At 35.2% G+C, this 23,903-nt stretch overlaps 2 protein-coding genes across 5 annotated transcripts in view; one reads left to right on the plus strand and one right to left on the minus strand.

Annotated features, from left to right (window-relative positions):
• Positions 1–762: 762 nt before the first annotated feature.
• LOC144043043 (NAD-dependent protein deacylase sirtuin-5, mitochondrial-like) lies at positions 763–13,512 on the minus strand. Of its 4 annotated transcripts, none has more exons than XM_077556253.1 (9): positions 13,403–13,512; positions 11,691–11,795; positions 8,325–8,458; positions 7,977–8,202; positions 7,231–7,318; positions 7,088–7,141; positions 5,780–5,903; positions 1,835–1,950; positions 763–1,709 (listed from the first exon to the last, which is right to left on the minus strand). In XM_077556253.1, the coding sequence occupies exons 2-9, from the start codon at positions 11,788–11,790 to the stop codon at positions 1,637–1,639; spliced, it is 915 nt and encodes a 304-aa protein (XP_077412379.1). In that variant the 5' UTR covers positions 11,791–11,795; positions 13,403–13,512; the 3' UTR covers positions 763–1,636. The 4 variants fall into 4 exon arrangements, with proteins under 4 accessions (XP_077412379.1, XP_077412376.1, XP_077412378.1 ...); XM_077556250.1 differs by having other exon boundaries at positions 13,423–13,505; XM_077556252.1 differs by lacking the exon at positions 13,403–13,512 and adding an exon at positions 13,208–13,358.
• Positions 13,513–14,169: 657 nt separating this feature from the next.
• LOC144043041 (phosphatase and actin regulator 1-like) overlaps positions 14,170–23,903 on the plus strand; it is a 61,646-nt gene continuing 51,912 nt past the window's right edge. Inside the window, exon 1 of the mRNA XM_077556247.1 lies at positions 14,170–14,381. Within this exon, the coding sequence (XP_077412373.1) occupies positions 14,273–14,381 (109 nt within the window). The 5' untranslated portion in view covers positions 14,170–14,272. The remainder of the gene's footprint in view (positions 14,382–23,903) is intronic.

The following is a 23,903-nucleotide window of genomic DNA, read 5'->3' on the forward strand; positions in this document are numbered from 1 at the left end:
AAAATGTCTTCATTTTTAGGAGGCATGTTAGCAGTCATGTTCAGTGGTGCTGTCTGACCCAAAATCATTATGCAGAATATGTGAAATTATAATACTGTATGAACAGTAAATTGGTCACTCATTTTTGGGTATCCGATTTTAAACATCCTGAACAAAACTTTTCCTCGTGGTCTCCTACAGTTCAGTTAAGATGTTAACTCATTCACTGCCATTGACGGTTAAAAATGCCAAAGATACATTTGAACTATTTCTATTAGTTTAACTTTTTTTCCCCTTTTGTTAACAAGAGTATGAAAAGCTAGATTTTTTTTATTGTACATTTAGAACAGATATAAAATGTGTGATTAATCGTGAGTTAACTAGTAAAGTCATGTGATTAATCACGATTAAAATTTTAATCACTTGACGGTCCAAATTTTTTATAATCTTTTCTTCTTCTTTTTTTTAATTCATTCGCTGCCATTGACGGCTATAAACGTCGAAAATTAATTTTAACTAATTTCTATTAGTTTAACATTTTTTCCACTTTTGTTAACAAGAGTAAGAAAACCTAGAATTTTGTTTATTGTACATTTAGAACAGATATAAAATTTGCGATTAATCGTGAGTTAACTAGTGACGTCATATGATTAATTACAATAAAAAAAAATTATTGCATGTCATATATTTTTTTTATGAACTTATGGCAGTGAACGAGTTATAAATCAATATACACCTCACTTTGGAGAAATTAAGCAAAAATAACAATGCAAGACAAGCAAATGCAAATTAAAATTTTAATATATTTCTGAATAATTATTGCATTGGCAGCATATGATTAAACATCATCATTTGAGTACTGTACATGATAAGAAAATGTGCATTATAGTTTTAGACAAACATAAACTGACAATTTTGACCGTCATCTACCCTGTTAGTAAGAATGCATTAAATGAAACATGAATAATATGTAGCCGCACTGATGTCAGTCAGCCTGAGAATAAACGTCTGTAACGTGAGCTATTATTGCTCTGTAAAGTTTAAAGCAAACATTTGGTCAAGGCAAGAAATGCTCTATTCTCGCACCAACAACCCCTTGTTATATTCTAGCAAACACAATCTCATATCAGATTCCAAAAGGCCCAACTAATACAGCGGACCTTCTAAAGCCCAGCACACCCTCAAGTAAAGCAGGCAGTACCAACAGAACACCTCAACGTGACGACATCATCACTCTGCAAACACTTTCTCGATCCCTCGACAATTATTTCCCGTCAAGTGACTACGTTTTACTGGGGTTAACTTTTCTTTAAAAGGCATGACAGTTAGGAAGGTTATACTTAAAACATCACCTTAACAGAATGCTTGATGATGGCGAGTTTTGCATCTGCAACGAATTGGGGCAAATTGGCAGTTCCGGTCTACAATATATTGTCGAGAAAATAAGAAATATTTGCATGTGTAACACTCCTTCTCCTTAATCAATCTGTATAGTTAGAAAAGATCCCATTTGGATGTATTGGTCAGTATATTCAAGTACTGACAGATCTGCAAAGCTACATTCTATGCACCCAAGCCATCAGAACTGCTTCGAAGGCAAACCTTTGGAATAGAAAACAAGAAGAAGCCTCTTTCACCCGGCGGCCACCCTCCCGCTTTAGACCACCTCGGATTCGTGTGGCGCCAAGGCTGCGGGCAGTGTTGTTCCACACGGACCTTGGAAGTGGTACCTGCGCCAAACAAAAAACTTAAGCTACGACACGAGGGCCAATGGTGACGACAATGTTGTCACACGAACTTCTCCCGCGTCATTTGATCCACTTCTTTATTTGGATTCCGACTTTTTAAGACTTACGTGAAGTACTCTGACTTTGGTGTTGCTCTTAGGTTAAACTCCGCCACCGGGATGCCCCTGGATGCCACCTGGGGGCCGAACATGGCTGCCGGGTAGACGATTGATGAAGTACCCACCTGGAGAGGAGACAATGCATATATATATACATATATATTAGAGCTGTAAAAGGATTAAAAACATTTTTTATCAGATTAATCACTTCTTAGAATTCTGATTAATCACGATCAATCGCCTAATAAAAAAGGCTTTCATTATCAACATTTCCCCCCCGCCCGCCAAATTTGAAGAGCACCGGTTATGTGTTAATTCTTTTGACATTTAATGTTACGAGGACATCTTCAACATTTTTTCATCCACTGCACACGCTCATCCTCCTCTTTTTATAATCAGTTAATTACTTGCATAATTTAAAATGGGGAAAAAAATGACCCCGATATTTTGACATGAACAAATATTCTAAATGTGATACGCAAACATCTTTTAAATGCTTTACTTTAATGCATGTAATTATGTTTATTGCTAAAACACAACCTGTGCTACCTTAAACGTAGCCACCCGCTGTCACGCTAAAGTATCATCTATGGTTAAAATTAATAGTGCGATTAATCTGCATTTAATTCATGATTAATGCGATAATTTTTTGTGATTAATTAATCAATTAATGCTTTAACTTTGACAGCACTAATTAATATATATATATATATATATATATATATATATATATATATATATATATATATATATATATATATATATATATATATATATATATTAGGGGTGTCGGGCGATTAAAATTGTGAATTGTGATTAATCGCATGACTTAAATTGTTAACTCATGATTAATTGCAAATTTTATATCTGTTCTAAATGCACAATAAAGTGTACAATAAAATATTTTTTCGAAGTTGTCATACTCTTGTTAACATAAAAGTGGAAAAAGATGTTAAACTAATAGAAATATGACTGCATCTTTTAGTCATTGATGCAGTAATTTCATAATAATTCATAAAATCGAGTTAAAATTAATGAGTGTGATATTGATTTGTGTTGAGGTCATTTTTCTGCCACTAGATGGCATAATTGCGTTTGTAAGAAGTTGGTGACAGCTCAGTGCATGTCTTCATATTAACTCTTTTACTGCCACAAGTTATCCAAAAAACAACTCCGACAGTGCCAGCTGATTTCGAGCATTTTAACTCATCTTTCAAAGCAAACATTGTGTACTATGCATACATAAACATGGTACCACATGAAAGATTGTGTTCTATTGTTTCATTAGGGGGGAAAAGCATGTTTCTACTTTATTCCGTTTTTTAGTAATCACCATTATTAGTATGGGATTTTTTTTAATGGGCTTTAGGTGAACTGATGAATACACACACACACACGCTCGCACATACACATACTCACCCACATACAAAAAAAAAATATATATATATATATATATGTGTGTGTGTATGTGTATATATATTTAAAAAAAAAGAAAAAGAAAAAAGAGAAAAAAAAACTTTTTTTTAAAAAAAAAGGAGAGCAATGATGATGTCAAATCAAATGAACAATACTGAGCTCTCCTTAAAGAGAAAAAAACAAAAAACAAAAAAAAGTAATCACCATTAGGAAAAAGGTAATAAAAAAAAAAGAGCAATGATAATGACATGTTGAATCGGTAAGATTAACGAATGAACAATACTCTCTATAAAAAGAAAGAAAGAAAGGAAATACTGTAGGTAATTTGAGTAACATTGAGCAAAAGTTGAAAAAATAAGGAGAAAAGAAGCTTTTTGTGAAAAGATACATTTTCTGCACAACAGTAACTTTGACGCTAATATGTTTTGTTTAGTGACGCTCTGTGAACTAGATTTAATGTGACAAAGGCTTTGATCGTTCACTTGGCAGCAGAGGTGGGTAGGGTAGCCCAAAATTGTACTCAAGTAAGAGAAGCATTACTTCAAAACAATATTACTCAAGTAAAAGTAATCATCAAAAAAAGTAAAAAAAAGTTTTCGCTGAAATGAGTACTCAAGTACTGAGTAACGGCTTGAACATGAAGTCTGATTTAATTTTAAAAACAATGTCATCAGACAGACAAAAACATACAATTATGTGCAAATGCTGGCTTCTTCAAATCGTAAAATCAAAAAATTTTGAGCTCAAACAACCCAAGTGTTCGAAAATGTTTATTTTAGCCCTCCGAAAAGGCTCAGCGGGACACACACATTGTTATGGCTAACAATAACAAAACAAAAAATAATAATATCACAACGATATAATACTAATATTTCATGTGCCATTATAAAAAATACATGTACTGTATACATTATGTTGTTTACAGTCGAAATGTATGGTCTATGTAGTTTCATTTGATTTCAAATAACATCTATTTTTATTACAACAAAGCCGATGCACAATATTTGCTGTTAAATGTAATCAACTACATAACCCATAATGCTTTGCAAGGTTGGCTCATGCGCACAATGGCTCTCTTCTGCCCGTCACAGAGTCAAACAAACGCGCGACTGTTCACTCAAGCTTCACATAGAACCCTTCTTAGTGCCACTGAACGCAATAGTCACAGTCTCAGTAGAGATTAATTCACAAATTGTGGCGCAATTTAGGACATCATCTTTCAGTTGACTCTTTCGGTTTCTCGTCATGCCTGCCAGTCTTCAATCAGGGCCAAATTTCCTGTATATAAGCAATGTGTCCACAGAAATGCTCCCACACAGTCTGTCAAGCAGAGCACTTACGTAAAAATATGGTAAATTGAATGTATGAATGGGGCGGCAGGTAACGACGCTAATGTAGCGGCGTAAGAGTAGCGTTTCTACTCAAGTAAAAGTATCGTGTGGTAAAACTACTCTTAGAAGTACTTTTTTTTCAAAAAGTTACTCGAGTAAATGTCACGAAGTAAAAACGTAGTAAACGTCACTTAATAATTTTGGCGGCATTCAGTGGGATTTTAGTATACGTCATTAAACGTTTTTGGCGGTAAAAGAGTTAAGAGCTATCTAATCTTGAACGTGAAATAACATTTTTTTTTTACTAAAAATACAACTTGACCCCAGTCTCCACAAATATATGTATTTATTTATTTGTATTTATTTTATTTATTTAAATATAGCAATTTATTACTGCTAAATTTGGATGTGGACATGTCTTCTGCGTTGCGACTGGAATTCCCCTAATACAGGCTTTCCAAGTAAGTGGCGGTCATTAATTGCACTTAAAAAATAATAATAATAATTAGTGGCATTAAAGAAACTTTAAATTAACACACTAATTTTGACACCCCTAAAATATATATATGTATATATATGTTGTTGTTTTTTCATCTAATGGCCTAGGCCAGTGGTCCCTTAACTACTGGTACTGGGCCACAGAGATATATTTTTTAGGAGTGGGAATCTTTGAATGTCTCACGATTCGATTCAATTCCGATTTTTGGGTCTGCGATTCGATTCAGAATCAACTTTCAATCAAGACTGATTTTTTATTCAAAAAAATTTGATTGACAATGATTTTTGTTTCAATCTATAGATGTACAAGGAATTGTAATGATCTACTCCAGTCTGACTCGCTAATGCTAATTAGCGCGCTACTCGCGGCACTTTTATCAAAAGAACGGCTCCACACTGCAAAAAAACCCGACTTTTATTGGAATAACTTGATCGTGACTTTTTTCCTTCTACTCTCTAAAGTGGCCAAATCAACATGAACAGCGCTCCAAATAAAGGTACACACAGACAAAGGCAAGATAAGATAATTTAAATAAAATAGATTTTGTGACATTTAAAATCGATTCTGAATCGTACTAAATGAGAATCGTGATTCTTATGAGAATCGATTTTTTGGCACACCCCTAATATTTTGATTCCTTTATTTATCCATATACGCCCCAAACTCTCCCCCGGGACCCTTATAGAAGACAACATGTATACTACTTACCACCAGACAAAGATCACAAATTTCCAGCTCTTTTTCCACTTTGGTCAAGAGGTGAGAGTCCAGCGTCTCTCCGAAAAACACAACGTTGGGCCTGAGCAGACCGTTGCAATCGCTTTCGGAGCACCTTGTTAAAAGCACAGTAAAACTTGGGGTGATTCAATTTGTCTACAAGAATCCATACGAGCACAAACTGGAATTTATTAGGCGAGGAACTCTCAAGCAGAAAGTAGCTTGAGCAATCAGTCTGTTTCTTGGCAAGGAGCACTTTTGTGCTGGTCTGTGGTTTAATATGCAATATTTTTTTTAATACAGTGACACTAAAAATATTACAATATAATATATATCAACTGGTATATCCTGTAAAGAAACTCTTAAATTGTTGATAACATCAACAACATCAAGCCACGTAGAGATGGTCTTACAGCAGTTACAGTTAACATGCTGGCCTATAATTGTCTTTCTCATATCCTGAGACAAAATCGGGATTCTTTTTGTTCCAGGATTAGTGTGGTACACACTATGTGTGGGCTGGTGGGGTGGATAGGCTAACACACAAAAAAATGGTTGACATCATTTTAAAACCATATCCAAGCAATTGATGAAATAATTGATCAGATAATAACTCTAAAAAGATTTGTTTGATAGCCCTACATGACACCAAACAGCATGGCCGCTAATCGGTTACTCTTTAATTTAAATATGCAGACTAACTGATTTCAAGGTTGAAGACACCTGTGATGATAATGAGAGTTTAACATGACTCCATCATCATCTTTGGCCAGACCTGTTTCATGAGTTTGTTTGTTTTTAAATAATTCAGTTGAAGCACAATTGAAATTTTCATTAGTTAATTTTCCTAAAATTTGTATTTATTGTTACTTTTGTCAGATTTTAAATTATTTCTGTGAGGATAGTACGTGGACACAGTCCAAAAAAAAAAAAAAAGGATATCGGCATTAGTTCAATTGGTCATTTGGACCTGTAATGCAATTCCAGCCAAAGAGCACAGCTGCCCTCTAGTGCTTAACTTGGGTAATTACATAGTTCAGCATAAGTCATATAGTCCAAAACGCTTCATTTGTGATTGAAGGCAAAAGTTGAAAACAGGAAAACGCAATATTTGTATTTTAATTGTGTCACAGAACAACCATTCTGTTTAAAAACAACAAAACATACACTTACGTGATTTATTGACACTGTTAATGAGGTGAGGATAGTTGTACATTATTGTAACTTATTGTAACTTTACCTGAGACAAGACTCAATTTGTAATCCTAACATAAACACCAAACAAGACTCTAGTCTCACCTTGGCAGTTTGTCCACCGGAATGTTTGCATCAGCTACATTAGGGTCAGGTGAACTACAAGAGGAAAAGAAGAAGAAGGGTAAAAAGGTGAAACGTACATGCATTGGGTTTTATTGGGTTTGAGGACAAGTTGTGCATCGTACCCCTTGTTCTTGAGGGCGGCACATATGGGGCTGTGCTTGTTGACGTCCACATCGCCACAACTCAGACACCGCGTCTCCGTCAGGCTGCCTGCAGTTAGACACGACTGCTTCATCGATTGGAAGTTTACGTATTGATAACTCAACTGATCTGCTTTCCCGGGGAACACAACTAATATTGTTGATATTTAACCCTGGAGAACCCACGGGGTCAAATTTGGCCCCTATAAATTCTGCTACTCAAATAACAAAGACCTTTTTTTTTTTTTTTTTTAACTTTAAAAGTCCAGAGTGCCACTTCTGACCCCTGCATGGGGCCATCTAGTGGATGAATATTGCACTTACATGAGCCAGAGTGGTGGTGACAAGATGGCTGGCAACATAACATGCTGTTTTGTTGAGCTGGAAATCAATCCAAACAAAACCATCTTCTCAACAAACCATCAGATGGTAAAATTGTGGGGTTTTTTTGTTAATCTATTTCATATCATGTTGCAAAATGCCTAGGAGTATGTTTTATATATATATTTTGACAAATTAGCAACTCTGAGCTAGTTAAAAAAAAAGGGTTAAAATTGAAAAAACATATTTTGGTGTTCAGTGAATTTATAGTAGTCATTTAATGTATAATTCATAATTTTCCAAAGAAGAAAAGGGTTCTTGGGTTCTCCAGGGTTAAAGCTTCCACCTGCATTTCCCCAATAACAACAATTTGAATTGTGTTTTTCAGTGCAAGGTGGCCCACCAACCGTGAATCTTGAGCACGTGTTTGGAGCCCGCCTGCTGGTGCAGGTCGTCGACGCACTGCGTAATAACCACCACTTTGCGGCCCTGCTTTTTCAGTCGGGCCTCGCACTCCGCTATGGCCTCGTGCGCGGCGTTGGGCTTCTTGTTCAACGCCACCTCTCGCCTGTGATGGTAGAACTCCCAGACGCGTGACGGGTAGCGGGAGAATGCCTCTGGGGAAGCCAGGTCCTGTCAAATCCAGGTGATAGATTTGCAGTATATATATATATATATATATATATATATATATATATATATATATATATATATATATATATATATATATATGCCATTCAAAACAAAGCACACACTTGAGACTGCCATTTCCTCCATTTCTCATGTTCGCCACGGAATGTTGGGACTCCGCTCTCAGCGCTCACGCCGGCCCCGGTGATGATCGCTATGTGCTTGGCGTTGGAAAAGACCTTTCGGAATTCAGACATGTCTGGAAAACAAACAAATGAGTTGAAAAGTTAATAATAATAATAATGGAATATTTTGAGAACAAATCTGCATATAAGAAGTGTTGCAGTTGTAATATGACTGACCAAATATCACTACAACAAATATTTCTCCCACTGTGTATACTATACAATGTATAGTAATAATTTAGTCCCTGTAATTATGAAATCTAGCAGAATAACAATTGATACAGCTACACTAATAGATAACATATTTATAAATAAAATTGACCATAACATAGAAAGTGGACTTCTTATTAACTCATTCACTGCCATTGACGGCTATAGATTATTCATTTTAACTATTTATTTTAGTTTAACATTTTTTCCCACTTTTGTTAACAAGAGTATGAAAATCTAGAATTTTTTATATTGTATATTTAGAACAGATATGAAATCGTGAGTTAGCTAGTGAAGTCATGCGACAAATTTTAATCTCCTGACGCCCCTCATTTTTAATAATCTTTTCTTTTTTAAAGAAGAAAAGATTATTAAAAATTAGGGGTGTCAGGTGATACATTTTTTAAATTGTAATTAATCGCATGACTTTACTAGTTAACTTCCGATTAATAAACAATTTTATATCTGTTCTAAATGTGCAATAATTTTTTGGCATGCGATTAATTACGATGACAAATTTTAATCGCCCGATGCCCCTAATTTTTAATATTATTTTATTTTTTAAATCTTTTTTTAAAATTTGTATTTGTAATTAATCGCATCACTTCACTAGTTAACTCACGATTAATAATTTGTTTTATATCTGTTCTAAATGTGCAATAAAAAAAAATTCTAGGTTTTCATACTCTTGTTAACACAAGTGTGAAAAAAATATTAAACTAATATAAATAGTTAAAATGAAAAGGCGTCAATGGCAGTGAATGAGTTAATGATATAAGTGATCATATTCCGGTCTTTGCAATCTTTCAAGACTATTTTGATTAAAAAAAATAAAACTAACAATAACTTACACATCAAAAACAAGACTAAGAACACAACGTTCCATGGCTGCTTTTAAGTTGGATTTAGAAAAACATAATTGGTCTATTCAAATGATGATCCCAATATCGCATACAGTGCATTTCAGTCATTAAAAATAAACATTGTCCATTAATAAGTCACAAGAAAGTATAAAGGTCTAAATAAGGCATGGATGACGAAGGGGATAGAGAGTGCATGTAAAAAGAAAAACATTTTATACAAAAGATGTATTAAATTGATAACTATGGAAGCTGAAATAAAGAACAAAGCCTACAAAAATAAACTATTGAATATTACACGAACAAGTAAGAAAGATTATTACCATGCATTACTAGAGCAGAATAAAAGCAACACACAAGAAATATGGAAAATTCTAAATCATGTAATTAAAAATTGCTTTAAAAAAATAGATCATCCAGAATATTTAAAAAAAGATAAAAATATTGTTATTGAAAACATTTCAGACATAGGTAATGATTTTAATGAGTATTTTGTTAATGTTGGCAGTAATTTGGCAAAAGAAATCCCTGAGCCAAGAAACAAACATGAAATAGATAAGCGTATCAAAAAAATTCCATCCACTATGTAGCTTAATGCTGTTAATGATACAGAAGTATTAAATGTTCTTAAAATATTAAAAAATAAAAAGTCCACTGATATGACATTAGTAAAAAGTATTATAGAATATGTTAAGCAACCTTTCACATACATACATACATACATACATACATACATATATATATATATATATATATATACGTATATATACATATATACATATACATATATACACATACACATATACATATATACACATACACATATATATATATATATATTTTTTTTTTGTTTGTTTGTTTTGTTTAAAGCCGGTATATTTCCATCAAAAATGAAAATAGCAAAAGTTATTCCTATTCATAAAAATGGAGAAAGACATATATTCACTAATTATAGACTAATATCACTGCTGCCACAGCTCTCAAAAATTCTAGAAAAATTATTTTCATTTAGACTGGACAATTTTATTGAAAAACATAAGCTTTTAAGTGAAAATCAAAATGGGTTTAGAGAAACACGGACCACCTCAATGGCAGTCATGGAACTCGTAGAAGCAATATCTACTAACATAGATAATAAAAAAAATTACTGTTGAAATGTTTATAGATTTAAAAAAAAACATTTGACACTATAGATCATTCTATACTAATGAATAAATTTGAAAGATATGGCATAAGAGGTTTGGCATATAATTAGATGAAAAGTTATTTGGATAGTAGATATCAGTACTTACAATTTAACAATATACATTCAAAACACTTGAAGATTACTCATGGAATCCCCGAAAGAAACCTATTGTGTGGAAATCTGGGGAAACACATATGAAACAAATACCGATCCTGTTTTCAAACTGCAAAAAAGAGCCATACGAATTATAAATCGATCAAAAATATACAGAGCCAACTCATTCTATATTTATTAAATCAAATACAATGAAATTATACGACTGTTGAATTTAAAATGGCACAAATAATGTATAAAGTACACAACAATCTACTCTGCCACAGTACTCAGATGCCGTTTGAAATTAGAGTCCTTATAACATAAGGGGTACAAGTGTCTACAAAAAAAAATTAAAACAAAAACAAATATTAAGCAAAGGTGTGTTTCTGTAAAAGCTGTAAATTTTGTGGAATGATTTTGGAACTGACCTGAAAAGATGTCAGTCACTTGCTGAATTTAAAAATGTTTAAAAGCAAAGTTTTTTAAAAAAAAATACTTACATCTGTTATCATGAGCTGTTAAAAACGTACATATGCTGTTATTTCTTTGGATGTATCGATATGAGTGTAATGAAAATTGTACATGTGAGTATGAGGATATGATTAATAAATGTATTATGGTATATGCCTATGAATTTCATATACATATGTTGCTGGCAAAAGTGCGTATGTTTAAGTGCACTTGTATAAATGATTAGGTTTAGAAATTTTCCTTTTGTTGAAATACATTACCTTACTATTTTATTAACATAAAACGAATAAGGGGTAGGACTAAATAAGGTTTTAACTTCCTCCTACCCCTTTTGAACATATAAACTCTTTTCTTTCTTCATATTCTTGTTTTTCTTTTTTACTTAAATTTATATTTTAGACTTGTTATGTGTTTTCTTTGTGTTTTGTATGTTCAACAAAGAACCCAAAAAATCTAATCAAAGTTGATTCATACTGATCGTACCTGAGCTGGAGCTTGCCTTGTCGGCCAAAGGTCCGCTGGCCGCATGACTGGAAAACAAGCGGAGGCTGAGTGACACAATAGCTCGACGTTGAAGCAGCATTGTTACTGAAATAGAGATTTAAAAAAAGAAGAAGAAATTACTACATAATTTTTTTGAACGTGGTAACTTTCAGAATGTGGAAAATATTTTGTAGTTGGAATGGTTTATATATCAAGAAATGTTGAAGGAAATAAATGTAGAGTATGTCCTAATGAGGGAATTTTAATGTAATAAATGTGAAATTTTACTTTGAAAATTGTGGAATTAGGGAGTTGTGGTAATTTTGGACATGTGAAAGATATTTTGGGGTTGGAATGGTTTGAATCAGTCAACATTGAAGGATGAAGGAATAATGTATTGTAGAATGTCTAAATTGTTTTTTATTTTTATGTGGAAAAATTTGTAACTGAGAATGTAGAATTTCTAATGTGATTTGAATAAGCTGAACATTATGGATTTGGGATGGGAAAGATGTGGAACTTTTTTGTTGAACGCCTCATTGGGAATTAATGGCAAAAAATGTGCGTGGGAAATGTGGAATTTTAGGAAAACTTAACTGAAACTAAGAAATGAAGGGCAAAAAAATCCCAAGGTGGTGTGAATATTTGAAATGTGTTGAAGTGAATGCTTTGAATTGGTTTAAAAATGTGAAAGTTAGCGCTGTATAAATTCCATCCCAAAAAAAGTGTGGTGAATAATAATGACAGCTTCACATAAATATAAGGTATAGTTGTTGCAAGTTCAAGTAAGAAAAAAGAAAGAAAGAAAAGAGATGTCTCTTGTCACTGAAATATACCCAGCTAGGGATACAGTACAAAAAATGTTCTTCAACGACTTGGTTATGAATGGCGGAATTAATACAATCTGAAATGTTTACTAACCCAGAATCTTTTTAGCTGGGATTTGCTCAAATAAACTGCACCTGTATTCAAAGAAAAAGCAAATCTATGGGTGCGTCCTGCTAGCATAAAAGCAATTTTAAAAATAAATAAATAAATAAAAAGTGTCCCAACAGGTTGTACGAGATTAAACAAATAGGTTTGTCAATCAATGCTGGGCTCTCAGAGTCAGAAACGTGCATTAACGTAAAGCTTACACTTACTGTTTAAGTTATTACTGACGACTGTCAGAGAAAAGTAACACAGAAAAAAGTTAATTTTGTAGTTTGTTTGCGTAGTGTTGAAAAATCGCAAAATGTTAATCTGCGAGAGTCAGACAAAGTTATTTTAACTAAATGTTGTTGACTGACATATATACTAAACGACCTGCCTTCCGTTGCTATTATTTTAACCACGAATTTGCCTGTATTTTGTGATTTTAGTGTTTTATTCGCTAACCGTTGAAACCTCGCGAGATCTGAGTTTGACAGGCTGGACGTTTCCGTGTCAATAAGAACTTTTAAAAACGTGTTGTTTAAAGGAACCGGGATGTGACGCTAAAAGATCCTTCATTATTATTATGTTCACGGCGCACTTACTTCGATTTTGTAGCTCTTTGGTGGTTTCAAATTTGAAAAACGACGGGAGGGAGCTGGCTTGTTTACTTTTCTTGCCACAACTAACAGCCGTAAATCGTATCTGAGTGTCGTAAACGTTAAACCTGCTTTAAAAAATGTGTAGTGTAGTCGACTCTGAAATAGCTTTTATTGCTAACATGTTCACGATGCCGTTACCTCTATTTTGTAGCGCTTACTGGGCATTTTCAAACTTGGCAAGCGACGGGGCTGGATCCACATAGTCCGTTGCTGGATTTCGTTTAATTTTGCTGGCCGCAGTCGTAAATCTTATACAAGTGTCGTGCCGCTTTAAAAAGTTGTAGGAGGAGGGGCGAGAGACCTCTACTGGGATTTTATTTATTTATTTATTTAATATCACTTCTTCACCCCCATGAAGGGATACCTTACTAGTGCACTAGATGCATTAACTAGTTAGCCATTTCCAGCAGTAAAAAGTTAATATTTTCTCTATAGTAAAATCAATAATAAGATCTAAATTAGTCTCTGATATGTTGTGATTTTTTTCCCCTTTTGTTTGAAAATGGTTGTTTCCCTAAATGTTTCTAACCAACCCTTCTCTTCCTGGCTGAATTAATCACACTCTATAAATTGTCTTGATTAATAATAATAAACAAAAACATGTATTTATTAATTATCTTTTTCTGTGGTATGAGCATCCATTTTTAATTAGACTACTGTATAAATAAATAAGTGAACTTTTCTAAGATACTCTATGATGCACATTTAAATGCGTGCAAGCAAAATTATTTTTATTGCATTTTTGTAGTTTTGTTGATTTAGCTTACAGCTCTGAAAAACAACATTTGACTGGTCTGTATGTTGCTGCACAATGTGAATGAATTCTCTCTTGCGCTCTCTCTCTCTCTCTCTCTCTCTCTCTCTCTCTCTCACTCTCTCTCTCTCTCTCTCTCCTCCTCCTCCTCTTCCTCTTCTTCAACGATATCTTCCTCCCGGCGTGGCCGCCGCTGTGGTGGTTGAGCGCACCCCAGTCGGCCAGCAGTCCCCGGTGGACCCTGGCCCGGGTTGATGGCGACCACTCCGGACAGCACTGACCGTCGACTGATCCGCAGACTGCGCTCCAGGAGCGACACCCCCTATCTGGTCGAAGCCCGTTTCTCCTTCAACCTGCGGACAGGTAGGATCATCATTTTTTTTTATTATGTCGTCATGCTGAACAAACCGTAGTCACTGATTTGATACTCCCACATTTTGGGCTATGTTTATTCTCCGCGGCGAATGACACTGGGATGTTATTATGCAACTTTGTGGACTCATATAGCAAATGTTAAAGTGAATAGCAGCGTTTTTAATGCTTGGTAATTACTACCAGTGAGATTACGTAAGAGGAAGAGGCGTCAACGTGTCCTGGAGTAGCCCCATGCTGTGCTGCTGGTGGACAAACAAACAAAAAAAAAGACCAAATTAACCAAGCATCCCGCAATGCACTCCTATTATTTATACGTCTCCATCACCTTTCACAAGCTCGCATCCCGTTGCTATGGTGACATGACTTTTTGGGTGGAGAGAGTGCAATGGGTTATACTAAGAGCTGTGTTGTTGTTGTTGTACATGCCACATCCATATTGTGCTGTCATGTGAAGACCAGGATGATGTCAAACAGTATGTCACAATGCTGCCTCTGGTGTTCAATATAAATGCAAAGCAGGCCAGTCTCGAGTCACACCCATTCATGATAGATAGATAGATAGATAGATAGATAGATAGATAGATAGATAGATAGATAGATAGATAGATAGATAGATAGATAGATAGATAGATAGATAGATAGATAGATAGATAGATAGATAGATAGATAGATAGATAGATAGATAGCCAGTATAAACAGACACTTGAGGTCCAACGCATTGTTACTATTATTGTGTGCACATTATGAGCAATTGTGTGTATGTATTATGTAAAAAAAAAATAATAATAATAAAAATCAAAAAAAAGTTCCCATCTGTGTTTGAGCACATGAATACAAATTTTCTTTTAGATAAGCATTAATGGCCTGCCAATGCTGTGTCCTATTGAGAGCAGCTTGATGTGGGTAACATTGTGCATTTGTTATCTCTCTCTACTCTACAACAAACTCGTCGAGCGTGCGGACGCTACGGGGGCGACGTGTACAACAGCACTGTTGACTCACTTCCACCTGAAGAAGTAGAGCAGAATTTAGCTTGCTTATCGCCAAGGAAACCAAAAGGATTGTGGGCAAGGTTGTGGCTTTTGGATGAGCTTTTGTGTGAGGATTTTTCAGATGGAAAAACAACACTTTACTCATTAGCCAACCAAGATGTAAAAGAGGTTGGCAAAATAAAAACAGAATTCTGGCATATGTGGATCACAATTTAGCGCTGATCCGAAATGAAATCAGCCTTGGCGGAGGTCTTCGTATTTTAGTTGTATTGGTGCTTTCATCAGTAGCATCAAAACATACATCTACATAGAATTGATATTAGTCTTGATTTCACATTAGGGCAACACAAGTATTTGATATGTAATACAGAGCAGAGAAGTATTTGAATCGACCAATGTTTTTGGAGGAATTGGTGTGCCTGACGGATGGATGATCTAAAAGAGACTAAATACCGACCTCAAATGGACAACTCATTTTCCTCCATCAGAAAGAAAAACTTAGTAGTTAGTGTAATTATCTCAGCTCATGGATACGTTTGATCACATATGACCATGTAATAGTTAACTGGAACTCTTTTGCAAACCAAAACAGCAGCATGTAAAGTGTGGAGATTTACCAAAGTCTCGTCGTCGATGCACTTCTTTGCTAGCTAAAATTGTACTGTACTGTATTTAATTTTCAATTTTAGGGCCAATCTATACAATATATGCTTTATATTTCATCCAGAGTTGTAAATGTGGTTCAGCCGAAAAATATAGAGAAAGTTAGTGATGGTTTTGGAAGCATTTCCTAATCCTATAGTACACTCTAAAAACTGTTGGGTCAAAAATAACCCAACTACCGATCCTCTATTTTGAGTCAAGAAATAGGTCTTTCAGCATAAAACAATTCATAAATATTGGTCAGATCCTTTACTTGGTTCATTTTGTATAAAACAACCCAAAAAGTTGGGTCAAATTGACCCATAAAGTGGATTGGTCCATTTTTGATCCATAATTGGGTTACTTTTGACCCAACTGTCTTTAGAATGTATGTCCGATTTTGTGCGATTTCCAGTTCATGTCAACCTCCCTTTCCTTTCTTTGTTGTATGGGACATCGTAGTTTCCAAAGGAGTAACAAGTAGCCTTGCATACATAAGCAGGATTAGAGTATGAGCAATTCTGTTGCCGTGTCGGCAGGACTTGCAGGGTAACATTGGATTTAGTTTACAATTTTGTAAATGTTTACATGTACAGCTTTCTGGTTTTGAAGTTGGCTACACATATAGTGTTTCCTATTTGCAATTTGAAATCTACAAATTCACCTTTTTTTTTCTTTCTCTGGAGAGCTCAGTATTGTTCATTCGGTAATTTTACCGATTTGACATGTCATCATCATTGCTCCCTCTCTCTTTTTTTTTTTTTAATATATTTTTTTAATTAATTTTTATTTTGTATGTGGGTGAGTATGTGTATGTGCATGTGCGTGTGTGCGTGCGTGTGAGTGTGTATTCATTAGTTCACCTAAAACACTTCAGAACCCAGCCAGAGCCGTGAGGCCGTCAGGAGACCCGAGGAAGGATCAAAGAAAAGAACGTTTGAAGTACCACTGATTGTCACACCCACCTAAGTGGGGCAAAAATCATTCTCTGCATTTGACCCATCTCTTGAGGGAGTGGTGAGCAGCAGCAGGAGCCGCGTTTGGGAATCATTTGGTGATCTAAACTCCTAATTCCAACCCTTAATGCAGAGTGTCAAGCAGGGTGGCAATGGGTCCCATTTTTATAGTTTTTGATATGACCTGGGCAGGGACTGAACCCACAACCTCCCTGTCTCAGGGCGGACAATCTACCACTAGGACACTGAGTTGGTAGTGGCTGAAATACTCACCTCTTTGCTGTTTAAGTGTTCTTTTTGAAATTCCAAGATGGAGCTCAAATCCAATCTAATAGAAAGGTAGTGCTCTGGCGTCAACTTGTAGCCATTTTGGTGCCAGCAAATTGAGGGAAGAGCTTCGATGAGACTGGTGAGGACTGTGTTGAATAGAAACGTAGTGCTTTGGTACTATATTGTGGCATCTAGGCAATTATAAAGCAGCCTGTCCTCTGTAAGTTTTTTCAAATGTCCCTTGTTGTTTGGAAACCTGTTCTTTGGTTTCTTGTTGGTTACATCTCAAACTCACAACATGCAAAACCCAAATCTGAGATTGAGCGTAGACATTGGAGCTATTTTATTATTGTAATACAGAACAACTGCCAGTCTTGTGTTCTGATACTTAGATGTGGAAAAAAACTTGAAAAACTGATGTTTTCAGTGCATTCAGTGGAGAGAATTCTAAACTAGTACGTAAATACGGAAATGTCCCCTAATATACCGGTAACTACTCTATGCCAGTCTAATAGCAAGGCCCACTTTTATAACGTTTCAGCACGACTTATGTTATTTGTTTTTTATTTTGAAACATACTTTTAAACCGGGCAATTGCATTTTGGAGTAAATTTTTTCTCCCTTTTTAATTTTCACACCGTTCAAAACAACAGTGGTCCGTACAAACACGTGAGAAATCATGCAAAAATTTTACATTATTTTATATGCACTACCCCATCAAGCATACCAATTACTTCACATCCGCCGCATTGCATATGGTAATATCGCAAATCCCTCAACATAATCTCTGCAAATGTGTGGTGGCCTGGTGTATACATGTATAAGTAGTACATATACTGCATACTGAATATATGTATTTACTAAATTGCAAATCAAACCGGACTCTGATCTGCAGCCGCAAGATTCTAAAAGTGTACCTTTTGTTCTGTGTGCGGCAAGCTGCCCCAAAGAGTCCAATCAATATTCTCCAGATGCATGGTGGGATGGGACACATTTTCTGCAGCAGAGCCAGCTGGGCACACACTCTAAGCCTTTCAATCAAGACAGATGATTTGGACGGGTTTGCACGTACAATCTAGTAGTGGGGAGAAATGAAAACGCAGTTAGGGTTTATGTTGTAAAAAATTACTTTTTATTGTTTGTAAATAAATAGGGACACTCTCTGGAGTGTCAAATTAAATAAGTACATTTTGTTTTCTGCCATTTGTGAGCTCTTTCGCCCCACTGTTAAGCAATATTGCTGCTAATTAGCATACTAACCACTCCCCCCCCCCACATGAGTAGGTCAACCAATGACCAGCGATGATCCAGAGTGAGAGAGCCACATTCAAGTGAAGGCCGACACACTATGATGTCACAGCCAAAGTGTAAGCAGAGCTGCAGGATTAGCACAAACTAGCATTAGCGGTGTTCTCTTCTGATAATTGGTACTGTTCGACTAAACTTTGGACAAAGGTGGAAAGTTCCAATGGGAACTTTCACCGGTTCTTTTATCTTGAATGCTCGCTATACTAATATTAAAAACCAGGAGACTACATATTCTCATTTGAACTATTTACTGGTTGTCAGAAAGGTCGAGTACACAGCTGTGGATCCTTTTCTGCTGAATGCGGAAGAAGGTCTAATCTATTCAAAATGGTGTCTACTCTAATACTGTCTTGGCCGCCCACCCACTGGTCTTAAATGGTTTCAACTGGATTAGTACGCCAGAGTGCAGATAGATGCCAAGTCAGGACAGGTAACAGCGACAGCGGCCTAGCTCAAGTCGTCTATCTAATCATTAAGACGCCTAATCTAACAAAAATGTGGTGGATATTTGTGTTAAGTGGAGTCATGAATATAAATCGGTGCCTTTGTGAGGGCTTTGCACAAGGTAAGCAAAACTGCATTGAGTTTTGTTGGAAGCTTACATTAGCATGAGCTATCAGTGTTAGGCACTGATGAGCATCATGCATGCTATAGAGATGTTATCAAGAACCTAAGAAAAGTTTTAAATTTTCGGGAAAAAAAATTCCATAATTTGCTTTAAAAAAAATTGTGAGAGAGGAAAGCTAAATTCCGTTAGCCAAGATGTGTGAAGTGTTCAACGCAGAAATAGTGGTGGTCATAGATGGCAAGAATGGTTAACCCCCAAACACTCACATAAACTGACAATCCAGTCTGTGTTAAGTCTTGCATTTTAAAAAATAGACATCTATCTTCCCCGCTTGGCTGCGTGCGGGCCTTCTTGTGCTGAATAAAACATAAGTCTGGGGGAAAAAAAGGGAGTAAAAATAGTAATGCAATATCCAAGTCAGCCCTGAGAAAAGAAAGAAGGTTTCAATAATAATGGAACCGTGTGCTTCTTTCAGTCTCATTTAATGGCTGTTATGTGGCACACTTGATGGGAAATGGGAAAGCTCCTGACTGATGTGCTTCCCACAAGCCAGATGAGATTAATAACACCTTTTTCTTTGTGTGCGTGTGTGCGTGCATGCGTGTGTGTTGATTTAACCACCAAGCAAGCAGAAAGAAAGCTGCATGACAATGTGCTTATGGTTCATATTTATAGTAAGTGTGTCAGCTCATTGGGCACGGAGAGGCAAGACAGCATATGCAATATTTAAGCAACTGAGGACAGAGAGAAGATTGTAGCGGTTGGCGGATCGATCCAAATATCCATCAAATTGATACCAAGTCAGTGACTTACTATCGATATCGGATCAATTCTAGCGCGATGAGCGATACAGTAGTTTCAGTTTCAGTCTTGTCTGCACTGCTGCGGTTCTGTCAGACTCACCACAATTGTCACCCCCACACCCCCCATTCCCCTCTTGTGACTTGCAAACAAGCAAAAAAAAAACTTTGCACTCCACAGGGTGGCTTCGTTTTTAGCTTTGGGGATTGCTTAACTCATTCACTGCCATTGATGGCTATAGACGTCAAAAATTCATTTGAACTATTTTCTATTAGTTTACCATTTTTTCCCACTTTTGTTAACAAGAGTATGAAAACATAGAGAAAAAAATTATTGCACATTTAGAACAGATATAAAATTGGTTATTAATCGTGAGTTAACTTGTGAAGTCATGCGATTAATTACGATATATATATATATATATCGTAATTAATCGCATGACTTCAATAGTTAACTCACTATTAATCACAGATTCAAAAAAATTATAATATATATATTATAATTTTTTTGAAACGTAATTAATCGCATGACTTCAATAGTTAACTCACTATTAATCACAAATTTTATATCTGTTCTAAATGTACCCCAACATTTTTTTAAGTCATGCGATTAATTACAATTAAAAAAATTAATCACCTGACACCCCTAATTTTTAATAATCTTTTCTTCTTTAAAAAAATATATATATAAAAAAAAAGATTATTAAAAATTAGGGGCATGAGGTGATTAAAATTTGTCGCATGACTTCACTAGCTAACTAACTAACCCTAATCCTAACAATTTTATATATGTTCTAAATATACAATTTAAAAAAAATCTAGGTTTTCATACTCTTTTTAACAAAAGTGGAAAAAAATTTTAACTAATAGACATAATTTAAATTAATTTTTGACGTCTATAGGCGTCAATGGCAGTGAATGAGTTAATTTATTATATTTTTGCAACTTATTTAAAAAAAAAAAACAGAAACAAAGAGTTATGAATGAAAAATTTCATTTTTACGTAGTAGTTTCTAAACCAGGAGTCCCATACTCAACTTATGTGGAGGCTGCTGGAGAATACTTTATGCGGCCCAGACACACCCACATACTCTATGTATGTGTTATGTTCAAATGTGAGGGTCCCAAAAACACGGACAAGCAAATCAAGTTTAACAAAATTTATTGCGACACACAAACATACAATAGTTCACTTGCAAGGACTAACAAACAAACAAAATCGCACGCTAACAATTTGCCGAAGTACTTCACAAAAGGAGCTTGCAAACAAGGCAAGAATAAAAACTACCGAAACAGGAATACTTACAAAAAAAAAAATCAAACAAGTACAAGATCAAGCCGAGACAGGAATCAAAGGCGAGGGCGAGGAACAGGTAATGAAAGAGGCTATTAATTTGTCCTCTTTTGCGTGTTCCAAAAATTTGAAGACAGACTTCTTGTAAGAAAAAACACCTTGCAAGGATGATTTATTAAACAGAGAATTCTCCCGTCACAGGAATACTGAACATCACGTATGAGGTGGAATTTCAGAGTGTCCGTGTGCCCCCTCCCTTGGGAGAGAGGGCTTCTTATAGTATCGAGCTTGGAAAGTGAAACACCTTTTAAAACACGTTATACAACAGATTTGCAGCTGTGCCGATCTCCAGACAAAATATACTCTCCGGGTACTTTTTCTCAAAACAATATTTCACAAACAAGTTGAATCAGATTTAGAGTGGCCGTGAGTGATGGCGCAAACAGAGTGTGTGTGTGTGTGTGTGTGTGTGTGTGTGTGTGTGTGTTTGTGTGTGTGTGTGTTCGAGGCAGATTCTGTTCTCACGAACAGAATGTGTTTTCGCACACTGAGAAGGAATTTTAGACCAAATAAGGTGTACCAGCTTAGGTTAAGGTCAAATTATACTGAGTTCAACACTATTTCACTTACTTTACACATCTATAAAACATTTCAACATGGTTAATATATGAAATAAAGAATTAAAATGTTAATAATGTCTAACAGTAACCGGGAGGTCGAGACTAGTTGGGCAAAGGTGATCAGCAAGAGGATTAGTCCGTCAAACTGGTTTACTCTCTCTCAGCTGCCCATAAATAGGCAGGGTTAATCAACACAAAACAGGTGTGTATGGATGGCCATGGCTTCCCCCAGTGGTCAGCAGCTGCAACAAACACACATACTGAGCGCAGGCCAGCCAACTCAAAACATAACAGTATGTGGGTGTGTCTGGGTCGCATAAAGTATTCCAAAGAAAAAGGAGTTCAAGTATTTAAAAAAAAAATATAATAATAAAACTACAACAATTCTACAAAAAAATATTTCAGGGCTGTGAAGTAACGGGCTGCAAAATATTGGCCCCTGGGTTGGGAATTTGAGACCCCTGTAAAGAATACCTTTTGTGCTCTTTATTTATTTCAGGAAGAAGAAAAAAATTAGATATTGGCAACAAATGGGGAAAAAAATCCAATTTTTCTGTTTACCAATAAACTTTGACTTAATTGTGTCTTAGCTTTTAACTATTTAACTCATTCACTGCCATTGACGGATATAGACGTCAAAAATTCATTTGAACTATTTCCATTAGTTGAACTTTTTTTTCACTTTTGTTAACAAGAGTATGAAAACCTAAAAAAAAAAAAAATTGTACATTTAGAACAGATATAAAAATTGTGATTAACCATGAGTTAGTTAGTTACTAGTGAAGTCATGCGATTAATTACGATTAAAAAATGTAATCGCCTGACGCCCCTAATTTTTAATAATCCATTCTTTTCTTTCCTTTTTTTAAATCGTATCAGGAGATTAAAATTTTTGATTGTAATTGACTGCATGACTTCAATAGTTAACTCACAAATAATCAAACATTTTTATATCTGTTCTAAATTTACAGATTTTTTTCCCTAGGGTTTCATACTCTTGTTAACAAAAGTGGAAAACATGTTAAATAGAAATAGTTCAAATGAATTTTTGACGTCTATAGCCGTCAATGGCAGTGAATGAGTGAATAATAATAATAATAATAATAATAATGAAAATATCATGATTTTTTTTTTATTAATTGAGATTAAGAAAATTGATTATGCATCTACTTTAATTATAGAAAAGTATCGGTATTGGTATCAGTATCTGTGATACTGACCCTGTATTTACTTGGTGTCGGATCGATACCAAAATACGCAGTATACCCCACCACTTCTTGACACTGAACTAGCCCACAGGCCATTTGTAGCCTAATTATCTATTTCCTTTATGGAATTACATTTCATCAGTAGATGCTGTTGTTTTGGTTAGCAACAGTAATTCAAATGTCTGTGCGTGAACAATAATGAACTGAAGTTAAGATGCTGTCTCAATATTCACATAATCTGAGTTTACTGAGCAGGGAGCTTGTCTACAACTTGTAGTGAGACTCCACACTTTAATTCATCAGAGAGACAGTTTATTTGCTGCTGTTTTGTTTAGCAACTATGTGCAAATGGTTTTAGCAGGCCACATTTTTATGCCCTCGTGTCCACAAAAGAGAACAGAGACAATTACAGTTACTTACTTAAGTTATGTTTTCGGACAGGAAAAGGGAGTTCTGTATTTGAGGGGGGCATTTTTTGTTCTTAAGTGGATTAGGCATGTAGTGACTAATTGGAGCGCGGCATCAACACTATTAATAGACTACATTACTACTACTGCAATAAACATTTGGTAGATAAAATCATTCAATTTAATGTCATTGTGTTAACCATAGCAGGAATTACAGTCACTACACATTTTTATTTGTACTAATGAAAAAAGGGAGGTGTCTATTTTTTTTTAAGTCTTGATTAGACATCACACCTCTTGACTAATCATAGCTGCAAAGTCATGCAAGTTAAGACAGCCCCGCAATTGTCTTAGCAGTGTCATTGTAATCAGTCATGCGGTCTTTATATTCTCAAAAGAAAAGCAAGGCATCTATTAATTCAGTGTGATAAATGTTGAGTGGCCT

This window comes from Vanacampus margaritifer, chromosome 2 (assembly GCF_051991255.1).
Source record: "Vanacampus margaritifer isolate UIUO_Vmar chromosome 2, RoL_Vmar_1.0, whole genome shotgun sequence".
NCBI classification, from domain to species: domain Eukaryota; kingdom Metazoa; phylum Chordata; class Actinopteri; order Syngnathiformes; family Syngnathidae; genus Vanacampus; species Vanacampus margaritifer.

Excerpts from the sequence above, each read along its gene's own strand:
- LOC144043043 (XM_077556250.1), bottom strand. The coding sequence starts at position 13,465 with ATGTGGATCCAGCCCCGTCGCTTGCCAAGTTTGAAAATGCCCA. Across the intron at positions 5,904-7,087 it reads CCGGTGGACAAACTGCCAAG|GTGCTCCGAAAGCGATTGCA; the intron begins GTGAGACTAGAG and ends GCTTTTAACAAG. Across the intron at positions 1,951-5,779 it reads TTTGTGATCTTTGTCTGGTG|GTGGGTACTTCATCAATCGT; the intron begins GTAAGTAGTATA and ends TCTCCTCTCCAG.